The 13,643-nt window shown below is 40.9% G+C and overlaps 1 protein-coding gene across 4 annotated transcripts in view; it reads right to left on the reverse strand.

Moving 5' to 3' along the window:
- AMBRA1 (autophagy and beclin 1 regulator 1) overlaps positions 1-13,643 on the reverse strand; it is a 133,195-nt gene that overhangs the window by 25,748 nt on the left and 93,804 nt on the right. For all 4 annotated transcript variants that reach the window (XM_054067702.1, XM_054067701.1, XM_054067703.1 and 1 more), the window contains one exon: positions 812-951. In XM_054067702.1, the coding sequence (XP_053923677.1) occupies positions 812-951 (140 nt within the window). The remainder of the gene's footprint in view (positions 1-811; positions 952-13,643) is intronic.

Below are 13,643 nucleotides of genomic sequence, written 5' to 3' on the forward strand. Positions count from 1 at the left end.
GAAGCAGAGAAATCCCTGAAGTGTTCCTGCAGCATAAAAGAAACACTGCTCAAAAAAAACCAAACCTCTTGCACATCACAAGAAATGGAAAAAATGGTCTCAAAGTATGGTACAGAGACTCAAGAACACTGAAAGCAATACGTTTCGCTGTTCACTCAGTCATATGTGTCACATCACACCTAAATTAGCTCGTATTTAATTGCAAGTTTACAAAGGGAAAGTTACGCCCTTCATGACACTGTATAAATAAAAGAGAGCTAAAGTCTACATGTCACACCACTGGGCTTTCAAGAGAGGACCAAAACAATTTGCTGGCTTGCTCATAATCGTGACAAAAATCTTTGCAGTTCATAGAAATTCACACCAGAATACTCTAACGAGTACTGGTAACTGCAGGCCAGCAGGTTCCAGCCTGGTTGCTGGACACCAGGGGTCCATGAAAGCTGCGGAAAGCAAGTATATCAAATTCACTGTTCTCACTGGAAACTTTTAGAAGCCCATAAATCCAGAGAGACTAAAAGACACTGCAGTAGACATACTGAAACAAAACATTCAGAAGCCCAGAAAGACAGGAAATAAAATGTGCTAATGAGATGCACTTCAAGCAGCCTCAGAAGTTTATAATCTGCAAAATAAACAGTGATTGTAAGAGACTTGAGTAAGCACCATGGCAGTCCAAAAGGAGGATTAGGAGTTACAGGTTTTGGGTCCCTCAAGCTCAATGCCCCAGGCAGTGAAGAGCCATTTATTCCTCACTGCCCTAAGAACAGAAGGGCCAAAGCAGTTATCTCCATGTAAAGTAAGCACTTACTCTGGTCGGCAAATCACCAGGTCCCCTTTGTTCGTGCCATATGCCAATCCCAGGCCTGGCTCAGGCAGCCAGCGAGCAGAGTTTATACTGACGTGTCTTCTCTGGTCGGCAGGCATTGGGTATAGAACGTTGAAAACTCTCTGAAACAATAACAGGAGGTTACTTCACAGCACAATACAAGACAGGAGAGCCAAGGAGGCTCATTAAAACGTTCAATCTCCCTGCAATAGTGCAGCTGGACAAGGAGACACGTCACTTTACCAGACATTGCAAGAAATTACAAACCCAGCAGCGAGAGTAAGCGGCTGCTAGAAACACAGGCAAGTGCCTCTAAGCGTTCAATAGACTGCCACACAGACATGGAGCAGAAGAAATTTGGGCCCCAGGAGAGTCTGCCTGTCTCTCAGAGGGCTGCACACTCTTTCTATTCTAACTAATTAAACAACGTGATGGGGACAAGTGGTATAGTCATTAGAAAGCAAGTCAACCAGGATTCTTCTAGCCTTCACCTCTCATCTTAACGCTCTAGGGTGGAACAGGAAACTGGCAAGTACATGGGCTTTCAGCACCCAGTTTATTGTTTCTACTAAGCAAACCAAACTTTATGCCAAAAAATAATACACAGTGTTTTCCTTTTTTAAACATTTAAACAGCCTCCTGAAAACGTTTTAGAGTTTCACCAACCCCAGCATCAACAGTACACAATGGAAAAATCAAAATCTAGAGATTATGAGAATAAAACAAGTATGCAACTAACAAGTGTGTCACATTCAGGTCTCCTTCCAAAATCATCCATTTTACCCACAGTAAGGTAAGAAGCTGAACAATTGCTAAGACTGCAGGTAGTTACTACAGCTGCAAGCCAGCGCTTCACCAATACTGCAAGAGCCTCAGTGCTGCAGGCGAATGAAAAAACTGCACATGAACAACCAATAGGAAGCTCTGCTTTCTGGTTTGCACTAGCTTGCTTTCTTATACGCGTGAGCTTGAAAACAAGAACGATGAAGTAGAACAGATTATACCTACGCATATACTCTCCTCCTACTCCAAGAAGGTAATGTCTTTTGTATAGCACAATGCTCTCCTGCATCCTGCCGTCCAGAAACAAGAACTGGGTATATTGACAACGCTGCACTTAGCCAGAAAATACGACACATGTACATCAAAAAAACAAAGGCACAGGAAGTGGAAAGAGGGCTAGTGAGCTGCTTTGGCTACCAGGAATAGAAAAGACAAGCTGCTTCAGTGGACTAGGCCATCAGAACACATTCCATCATGGCTTCAGAAGAGAAGAACTGAAGAGTGCATTTATGAGCTCAAATCATTAACAGAATTTCTGCAGAAACTTACTTGGGATTTAAACTTGTAATCACTGCAGGTAGCACAGACTGAACCTATACTTTCAATGGGATAAGTCCCAGGTGATAGATACATTTCCATTAGATTTTCTGTGGGCAACCACCCATCCATCACAAAAGCTTTCTTCCAGATTGCTCAGAAAAGGGCATGGTGCTGGACCAGGAAGCATGGAAGAGAATGAGGATGTGCTGGAATAACAGCATAAAGGTAGATGGGAATGCAGATCAACCACTACTGCGCTGCCGAGGTGGCCTGAAGTAATAATTAGAATAATAGATTCTAATAATAATTAATTATTAATAAGTAATAATTAGAATTCATTAGGGTGGGATTCATCATCTATCATTACAAACTGGGGCACAATATGACAGCTTATGTACCTGTTTTTCTCTGTAGCCCTACTGACCACCCCACATCATGTCCGGTTGCCAATTTAACTTGAGAAGTCTGAGACAGAGACCACTTAAATTGTATGCCCTCCAATAGCCAGTACCCGTAACCTTCATCTTGACCATTGTAAGGCAAGAAAGTTAAGTCAGAGCAAAATAATATAGTTTCCTGTTATCAATAACACATTTACCCTCTCCTCTGAGGAGGTCACATTAGAGAAGAAAATGTCTTTAAAGATTTCTCTGTATAAGAGAAGCTAGTTACTCTTCATCCTGCCTATCACTCAGTAGTTAGTATATTTGGAAAAGCTCCATGTTTGGATGAAAGGAACAGGCCCTTAGGGGTTTATCTAGCTCTTACCCATCCCTGTAATGTCTGCCTCATTCCCGCCCTGCCTTCTTTGCTGTATGGGGCAGGTGGAGCAGGGGGAGAAAAAGAAGGGGGAAAAATCAGATGTACGATGGTAACACCAGTTACCATGGAGATTATGGTGCACTCTGAGATGGGGAGACTGGATTTTGAAGAGGAGGAGGAAGGAGAGGAAAGGGAGGGGTCCACCAGAGCTGGGAGCATAAATTCATAAAATAAGCATTCTGATCTCTCAAGAACTGCAAGGTTTTTCCATCTTATCTTTCTCTGGCAAGTCAGAAACAGTTTCTCTTCTCCTGAGAATGGCTTTGTGAAGTATCATAGCTAAAGAAGCTGCCTTCCTGGGCTAGCCACAAACTCTCTTTCACCAGCAGGTCAGTCGGCACAGCTGTTATCCCACAGGCTCTGCAACTGGCCATGCCAAGGGGCGAGACTTGTGAGCTACAGCTCAGTATCCAGGTGCTTTGCAGTAAATACCACCACATGGAAAATACTGCCAAGGACATGGGTCTCATTCTGACAATCCGCAAAATTGTTGGCTGAGGGCAGAATCTCAAAGACAAGATGGCTTAAAAATTCTGTGTAAGAATAATTGCTTCATCACTCTACTCCATTCACTTCTAAACAGCTTGTCACACCGAAGAGCTCCCCTCCCCTGCTGCTTCCCACTCCCACGCTAATGGGACAATTCCTTGCAGTGTTAAGGGTGATGACATCCGTGCATGTGGTAATTAGTACATAAAAAGAGAAAGCAGCTGTACTGGCATAATCACCACTCGCAGCAGTAACCAAAGCCCAGCTAATCAATCTGATGCAGTCATAAGGACTGGCTGTTGCAATTGCATCCATTAGCAAGACCCCCTACTCTATACACAGAGTGGAAAAAATAAGTTGAAGTTCCTTGAATATCGGCAGGTCCCTTTTTTCAAAGAAGAAAACACAAAATTCCTTTTGGGGTTGTTTTTTGGGTTTGTTTTTTTTTTTTTTTGATCCCATTGCTAAATCCTATAGAGAAGTTACTGAGATATTTCAACCAAAGCAGTCAGCCTGAAAACGTACTACAGAGTGACCACACCTCTTTGTTTCACAGTGGGATTGTCCATGCTTTGTAGTTCTGAACCTTTAGGAATACTGTTCAAGTCATTACAGGAATCCTTCACTCGTACAATTCTTCAACTTCTAGGTCAAGAGATTGCTGCCAATCCTCATTCTTAAAACTAACAATATAAGTGTATAACATTGAAAATTCATCAGTTCCATTTCATTAGGGCTGGTCCACAGACTAGTTGCAGGCCATGTGTAACAGCCATTTTGATGGCCAAGGGTTCAGGAACCAGTTTAGAACCACTGTTGTAAACATTCTCTAATCCTTAAGGTGCCTACCACACTCTACCACAGCCTCCAGAGAGTCTATTTTTAATAGGGTGGCATTTTCATTTAGGACAGATATCATATTGCATCACACTTTAGCAGCCCAGAATCACTGCCAGCAGTCGCAGAAAGCTTCCAGGCTCTTCACCATAATCAGTATCAAACTTGCTCTTAGCATCACTACTCTACTAAATCAATAATACACAGCCACACTATAAGACACGTTGAATTCAGTATTTTATGAATTTGGCAGTTGCATTTGTTTCCAGATGCAGTTCTGAAGCACAGTTTTCAATGGTGTGATTCTCTAACTATCAACACCATCAAGTTTGAGGAGTGGGAGCTTCAGAACATCCCTATAGAAGTTTAAGACTAAACGGGCAACATATGTATAGCAAGCTGTACTTGCCTAACAGCCACTCACACAAGTAATAGAGACAGTAGGCAAGAAAGGTCCTACTCCTTCCCTTTAGCATCATGCAACTCAGCCTGGATTACACAGAAGCACCGCTTGACCTGTGTTCATGTTTATAGAAAACCCTGTCTCTGGTGATCTCCCCACACTTCACAGACATCAGATGCGTTCTGCCATTCCAGGGACTTAATCTTTCCTCTGAGTTCAGGGAAAGTCAGCAAGATAAAAAGTCTTCCTCCAGAAATACCAAAACTGTCTAGGTAGCTAAGCTTCTGCACCAAAGGCAACTCTCATACAAAGGAAAAGCAGTATCTCTAAAGAAACAGCTGTTTGCTTCCATTCTACATCCCTGTAATCACGAGGCATGTGGAAATATTTGGTTGAGTAATTATGCCTGCCCTTCTCTATTTTCAAAGACTGCACTAGAATCAACTATTTATCTCTTTGGTGTGCCTTTTCCAAACTCCTTGAACAGCAGTGGGAACATACATCATCTACTCAACTCCCTAAAGCTCGTTTTATCACTTCACAGCCACTTCTTCAACGTTGAATTCAGCAGGGGAGAAGATGGCTCAGAGAAAGCAGGGCTGTGAGGCATGAGGAAAAGAAAAACAAACAGACCCTCAAAGCGTTCAGCAAACAAGCTGCATGCAGAGTGCAAAGGCCACCTCAAGTCTACTGCTGCTGCTCCCCCTCCACCTTGTCAGAGCTGGCCCATCAGTACTGTAGCACCTGCCACAGCCACTGCTTAGGTATTAAACTAAACATTTACTTACGGCAGAGAGCCAGGAGAGGCTGCATGACAATCAACAGCCTCAAGGAATCTTTCCCAACAATCTCTTCCTGAATGTCAAGCTGTTGTACTTATGTGGGAAGAAGGGGGCCCAGGACACAACACGTAAGCACAGAGCTAGACAGTTAATTTGCACCTGCCCTGGAGGAGTAAGAAAACATCTTACTAAAAGCCTCTTCTCTGCAAAGTCCTACTTATTGACCTAGTGCTTCCTTCTTTCCCTCTTTCTCTGTCCCACGGAAGCTGCTGCTATTTAATAATAATCTTCAAATATCACCTTGCCTTTCCATTTCTGAGGTGTGCCAACACTAGAAAGCTGGACAGGGCTATTGCCAGGATCCTGTCAGTTCCCAGAGTAGCAGCAGGCTGCCTGAAGCCTGTGCTACTGCTGCTAGTTGGCAATGGTGCCGCACTGCTTGCCTGGTCCGAGCAGCACCGTGCCTGACCAAAGAGAAGGCACCACATCATCTGCACAGCCATCTCTCTGTTCAAGGCCTATCCACCCCGAAGGAGAGTAATGGAAGGCAGAGGAGTGCTGAACACTTTGGCAGGGTGGGACATTTCTGCTCCTCCCTGGCACTCAAGAAAGAAAAAACATATTTTGAAGCTGGAGGAGAAGAGAAAGTTGGCACAAGTGGATAAGGAAACTCAGCAGGAACTCTTGCTTTTTATCTTTTTAAATTCAACAGAGACATTCTTGCTCTTGACTAAATGCACTGCCTTTCAAGATGCCAATAAATTTCAAGCCATTACCTCTGCTTAGCCCAAGAACTAAACTAGGCTGTTAGATCAGCCTTGATAAAGACCGCATGGGGAGGGGGATGCAGCTGTTCTCTTGTTTACATGGGGAAATTTTGTCATCCGTGAAGCTCCATCCTGACAGGTAAAGGGAAAGGAAAGGTTGAAGCAGACCAGGTGGGTTTATCAGGCACCAGCCTAAAATTTAATTATTAATCTTAAACTGAATCAAAGCTGTCACCAGAGGCTGACTGACAGTGAAACACATAAGAAGAGAAATATCTGATGTGCTAAACCCAAAAGAAACCTCTTACTGGAAGGACTGCTAAAGTCGACAACTTCATAGCCACCCCGACTGAGGCTGCAGAGAAAAGTGCTTCAGAAAAGATTGTTGACCTCTGCCGGATGGGCAAAGCTGTACTGACAGCTTTCAGTTTCAGAAGTCTCACTTCTTCTCTTTTGATTGCAAACATGTTACTGAGACTGAACAGCTCCTAAATAAATTCTTTTTTTTTTTTTGCCTTAGTCATCCCAACAGGGTGCTGCCAGTGAAAGACCTCACCTTGTTGGTTTTTTTGGTTTTTTTTTTTTTTATATTTTAAATGTCAACGTGTTAAATAATTCACCTCTGACATCAGGATATCAGAGAAGTTTCTATGAAGTATCTGCCACTCCACTGAAAGCACTGTATGTTCTTGGCTTAGCTGCCAGGAACCCACCGGCATCACTGACTTCTATAATGCTGTCCATTAGTTTAAACATGTCTATGGCTTTTTAAGGTCAGGAAGTGTAATACTACATCCTAACTGATGTCCTTAATACATAACACAATCCCTTTTTTGTTTAGATTACATTCTTTACTCTGCGTTCTATTTATGAATTTCACAAAAGCTACTGAAATTCAGGCTTATGTCTTGCACTGCTACAAATCCCAGAGCCTTCTGCAGCAGTATACAAGCCTAGCCTGTCTAAAGCAGAGGGCCTTCAATGCAAAGCAAAACAAACAGTTCTTGGGATAAATTGACCAGTAGCTCAATACATTTATTTATAAGACAATGTACATCAGTATTTTGAAACAAGGCAAGTCTCTCTTTTGTTCGGAAGGAGTTGTCTTTCTGAATCTATACCCAGACAGGAAGACAAACATATGGATTCCCCATGGTCAGACGGGGAAAAAAAATGCTTTTTTGCTCCCAGTCTCCTCTTATTAGGCAGATTCGTCTATGCTGCTCTCAATCCCTCCCCCACAGCCGATTCCTCCCACCAACATACACATCTTCCCATTAGATCTTCTCCATCAAAATGGAAGAAGCAAAAAATAATGCACTTATCTTTTTGGATTTGTCAGTCTTATCCTCAAATGGATCTTATTATCTAATGCTCTGCACAAATAAAATTTCTTTCAACTCCATTTATCCTCCCCAGATGCAATAGGATCATATAAGAAATTCTTCTTCAATCTTTACCAATGCAACAAACATCTTTCTGCCTACCTGTTGTCAGTGCAAAAATTCCTAGCTTTGCTTTCTGGGCCACAGTGAATTAAATGAGAACTAATCCATAATTTTCAGCAACAACTGACAACTTAACTGAAGATACTTGATTTAATTCCTAAAACAGGACAGCACCAGAAGTTTAGGTTGGATGCAGTGAGAAACTTTATGTAGCAGTAAAGCACGGTTCTTCCTGACCACACTTGATCATATAATCTATTGCTGATCTTTCAAATCAGAGAAAGTCTCATTACAGCACACCTAACTCTTTCTCTAGGCTATCTCAATGGCATTTTCAGCTAGTACCTTCTGTCACAAGCCTACCATGCAACTACTACATGAGAAAAGGGCTTTGAAATAAGTAAGGGAAAACTTCAAAACATTAACCGGGAACTAGGTCTTATGAAGAAACGGATCAACTCAGGTAACAAAGCCCTCTCTCAGGAAAACAACACACTTGCAGTGAAACAGCTGATTAATTTACTACTAGTCTCCTAAAGGTGGCAACACCAGGGTAATAACCTCCAAAAAGCCCTTTAGGGGACTCATCCAAGCCCAGATCTGAAACATAGGGCTGAGTAAGCAAGAAATTGCTAAACCAAACAATTGTCCTTTCAATTATGCTTGCATGTGGTTGAAACAGATGAAAGGAGAGAAACAGGAATGCCAAAGGGGTTGTTAGCGTGACAGACGATAGATCTGTATATATTCAGAGCAGATGCACAAGTGAACTGAACTGTGCAAACAGGACTGTGCCCCCGGCTATTGTTATCCCTTGCAAAACCCACCAACAGCTCTCAATGCTGGAACAAGCTAACAAAAATGCGGCCACTTCTATGGCAAAAAGAATGACAAGCTTCATTTTTTGTCCTTAACTCAGACTGCAAACCAAAAGCAGCACCTGTGAATTCTCCATTAAATGTCATTCTGAGACTGTAACAGCAAAATCTACAATATGTTAAAGATCTAATGACAAGAGCAAAGGATTTGCACACAGCTGCCATTCCACCCCGTCCTCCAACTGCTGAGCTTCAATAGAACAGCACACAAGATCAAGTGTCAACAATATGTTGATGACAGAGCTACATGCATACTCATCTAGGTCAAAAGAAGCTGTCAACCAGCTGCCTACATGTCTGGAAGGAATAAATACTGGAGGAAAAATTTGGCTTAAATTTAATTCAAGAAAGATAGGAGGAAGAAGTACCAAAAAAAAAAAAAAATCTGCATGAAATTGGAAACCTCCTCTCAGCCTCTGGCCAGTTTAGTGCAAGTCTGGTAATAAATCACCTTGGCTCTCCTACCTGGCTTGGGCAAGAACACTGAACATAAATATTCTCAGAAATTGAACCACCTTTGCCATAATTTTTTCTCTCTGGTTAGAACTTTGCACCAAAGCCAACAGTAAGCTACTGCAGGGCTAGTGGGCTCAAGATCTTACCTGAACTGCAACAGCTCAGCTGTCCTAACACTAGATCCCATATCAAACAAGGTCTTGGCTCTCAGCTTCACATCCCATTAAGTAAAAACATCCTGAACAGATGTCATTTGCCTTTTCTTCACACCAGTTTGCTAAAACTGACACCGCTCCCATGTTTAACCACTGCATGAGATAATACAACATTTGAGGAAGGAATTCTAATGAGTTTTAAGTTACTACAGTTTCTTGTAAATACTGTCTCAGCAACCTTCACACAGATATGGGTGAATCAGTCAATACAGCAATTTAACTAACTTAAATCATAGCATTCCTGCATCTACACTCAAACGTCCACATCTACACAAACCTTCATGCCATCCACAACATCAAGGTGGCATTGCATTTCTAACGATGTTGTACACAGCTCGCTCTTACAGCACCCTACACAAGCAGTACTCTACCAACAAGAGTTTTGGATATGCTCCATTTTTCTAAAGACACCTGCCAGAACCTGCCGATCCACAGAGCACAGGAACTATTTGTCCTCAACCAGAGAATTACGCTCCACCTCGTATTAAAAGGTGTGATATCTCATATCAGTCAGAAAAGTCCCCTGTCCCTCTTCCTACTATCAACAAGTAATTGCAGTTTGTGACTCTGCTTGGACTTCTGTAGTCTAAGAAACACCTGCCTGGTTCAACCTCTGCCAGCAGTGAAAAATTTCTTTGGGCAGTAAGCGAATATATTATTTGCAGTTCTACTCCAAGTTGTCAGAAGCTCCCGCTGTTGACCTGAAGATGTCAAAATCTCTCTCAAAAGGAGACATAAGGGACCACACCAAGAAGCATGCTTTTCACTAACACAGCAAGAGGTTGGTACACTCTTTCTTGCAAACTACTTGTGTTTTCAGATGTTAGTTCATATGACATTATCCACTGGAGGTAAGGCGTTGCAGTAAGCCATCTCCACGTATTCTCCTAATCAATTTTTTCACTCTATCAAGGATCCTGACAAAATCGTGATTTGCACCCCAGTGAAGCATAGCCATTTGCTTTTATACTTAAAGCCCCTTTCCTTACGACTGCAGGAGCATTCACAGATCATCCAGTGAGTCAAAGAGGTCAAGTAGCACACTTGCTACTTGTAGTATCCAGACCACACTGGATACATTCTTCTGATTCTTGCATGAAGTTAAGAAGGTAACAGCTCTTAATAAAATTGTGCATCTTCTCACATATTCTGTGCACGGTCCTTGTTAAGCTCTAATTAAAAAAAAAAATTACGTGATGAAATAATGAAAATGAAAAATGAAAATGATGAAATAATGAAAAAAAGCTTGACTCTGTGCCAAAACTTCCTGTGTCTTTCTGCTTCAGGCCCTTCTTCCTGCATTATTTGGTATTCTCCATCTGTTTACAAAGGAAGCATACACATATTCTGTTCCATCCAGACTACGGACTGACTACTTCACTGAGATGTTTCCCAAATACCTGTTGTCTTGTCAAGGGCTAATTATGGATCTCCACAGCCTTAATTTCTTACCAGATTCAAAGCACAATGCAGTATTTGAGATGGGGCTTTTTTTAAGTCACCTTATCCCCACAGATTGCATGATTTACTCTTCAGCTTCATGTTAATCCATTTTTTCTACCACCTACCTCCTTACTTTTTGTATCCTCGGCTTAAAAGTTTTATTTTAATTTGGATTACAGTAATGATGTTTTTCTGATATTCAGACTTATCTTCCTCTAGGTAAAATGAAAAACATTAAACATTGCAAGTGCATCAGAATTTGTGAATGCCAGAAATAAAACTACTTTCTGGCCACCTTTCTCACTAATATCCAATATGATCTTTACTCTCATAAGTTTCTAAGGAAACTCAGCTCTGACCAAGTTCCAAATTTCACATTCTTCTAAATTCTTCTAATCTTGGAATCATATATATAATTCAGAAATGACCCTAGACTCAGGAAGCTTGAAAACAGATCCTTTTTATTTGGAGACCAACTCCACCTATGCTTTCGAAATAGGCAGCAAAATCTATTCTTACTCCGTATTTGGAGTCCCTTCTCCAAACTTCTCATCTCTGAAGTTCAAATATTTCCAGACAATTCCCAGTACCACTGCTATCTGCACTATCCCAAGCTAGAGATCTGCTATAAGCAATTCCTTCTCTGTACTCTTCAGCAACAGATAACTTTCAGAGATGTTGGCTAGGTTTGCAAAAGAAAAAAAAAAATCACAAACAACAAAAAATGAAGTCTACACATAGCACTCTCATTAAAAGTCAACACTACTAGAGAGCTTTTTAAGCCTCAGTCTATAAAAAAACCCCTTGTTCTGTAGCAAAGTCAGGTTTTCATCTGAAATAAGCAGATCAGTCTTAAGGGAGTGAATAGATAGAGCATGAACCTCTAGCTCATGACTACCATATTTGATGAGTATTCAGTACTTTCACCCCATTTCTGAACGCAATTCATAACTGTCAAATCATGTCAGCCCTGACCTGAGAACTCCACCCAATCTCTCAGAAACATTAGGAGCAAGATGTATCTAGACAATGCACACTTGTATAACCACGATGCTCCTTAGTGCAGTCCTAAAGTGTTGTAGTCCTCAGAGAGAAAATTTCTCTCCAAGTCTGGAAATTACGCCAGTAGCCAATGGATTTCTAGGTGAAATTAAACATATTAAGAGTTTCATGTAAAAAAACTAATTGCATCTTCAAAACTTCTATTTTGGAGGACAGGTTGGAGGAAACTCTCCAAGGAACAAAACCCAGCATTCTACTGACTGCTAGTCAAGAATGTGGAGGAGGGGTTAATTGATAACAGAAAAACCCCACTGTATTTCACTCCTCAGCAGGTTGCTACACTTTTGCAATGACTTACAGGCCACATTGCCAAGGTGTCAGGGAAAGAAGGAACAATTGTGAGACAACTCACAAGAAGTTTCACGGATTCTGATGTATCATTACTCTTGGGACTTTTGTGAGTGACATGAAATTAAAATACCCACAAAGCATCGCTTCAGACATGACTATGAGTTATTTTTAATTAAGAAGTTGAGTAACAATTGTTTTGTATTACAAGCTGTTGGCACAGAGGCAACACAAACACTTTTTGATTCTCTTTAATGCACGCATTAAATTAGAGATCGAAGAATATATTTTCACCAGGTTTCCTAAACCTTTTTCTACTGCATACTGGCCAAGCTGCAAAGAGGTTTTCACTCAATGGAATACGAATACATCAGCCACTATAATGACAGTGTGCTAAGAATATTATAAAGTTTCCTACCTAAAGCTCTCTTTGTTTTTGCATGTCTTGAAAAGTGTTATAAACTTATGGAGCAGTCTTATTGCAAAACTCAAGACAGAAGAAATACCTGCAGTTGATCAAGACTTTCTAGAACTAGATGAAGAGATAATATTTATAAGATTAACAGTTTTATCTTTTCTTAGCTTGGTCCTACAGATTGCACAAAGGTGACCAACACCACACCAGAACGTTGGACTCAACATCCCACAGGAAGGCTCTTTAACCAAATTAATTCAAACTGGTCTAGTTGTGACCCTGTCATAAATGCAAAAAGCTGAAACGTCCAAAGACATTTTTAACGTCTTTAAACACAATGTGTGGAAAGGGGAAAACGTCAAATTAGTTAGCAAATCCTGCTAGACTGGATAGATTTGAAAACGTGGGGGAAAGGTTTTTGGAAGCTAAAAATACATGTGCAAGAAAGACGAAAAAAGCAACCTTTAGAACACTTGCAATCCATCTGGAGAAAAATAATCCAGAACTACAGCAGATGAGAAAGACAGGAGTGCAGTGATGTGGAGCAAGTCTGAAAAGCAAGAGTGGGAAAAACTGTACAAAATTTTCAGTACACCATAACAAGAAAAAAAAAAAAAACCCAAGGAAAAAAACCAACCACTCCCCCCAACAGTTCTTGACTGCTTAAGTAAAGCCCTGTATTCAAAAAAAGAAAAAAAAAAAAGTAAAAAAAAGTACCGTCTGCAGGCTTCTGGTAAGGATATGCTTATCACATTACGTACATTTAAACATGTCCCAGAATAAGGGAAAAAAAAAAAGAAGGGTATTTTGGAAAGAATTCAGAAGAGACAAAAAATGAAAGCTGGAAGATTGAATTACAAGAAAAGATTAAGGGAATACAAAGCATTACTTCACTAAATGGCAACTAAGAGCAAGGGTACAAGCATCTGAAGAGAGTAATACACCATAGGGAAAGAAGATATGTTTGAAATGGAGATGAAGAAATATAAATGGAAAATTTAGACAGGAGATTAACAATTTAGTTGGCTACAAAAAAAAAATTGCCTCCAAAAGGAAGAGCTAGAAGCCATAGCAACTAGAGTTTAGAGCAAATGTAAAGGATGGATGAGAGAGAAGCCCTATTAGCTAAAATCATGTCTCTTCCAATCTTAACTTATTTTGATATGGTAAAAAGACTGTGGGAAGG

The sequence above is a fragment of the Cuculus canorus genome, chromosome 5, assembly GCF_017976375.1.
Source record: "Cuculus canorus isolate bCucCan1 chromosome 5, bCucCan1.pri, whole genome shotgun sequence".
Taxonomy (NCBI): Eukaryota; Metazoa; Chordata; class Aves; order Cuculiformes; family Cuculidae; genus Cuculus; species Cuculus canorus.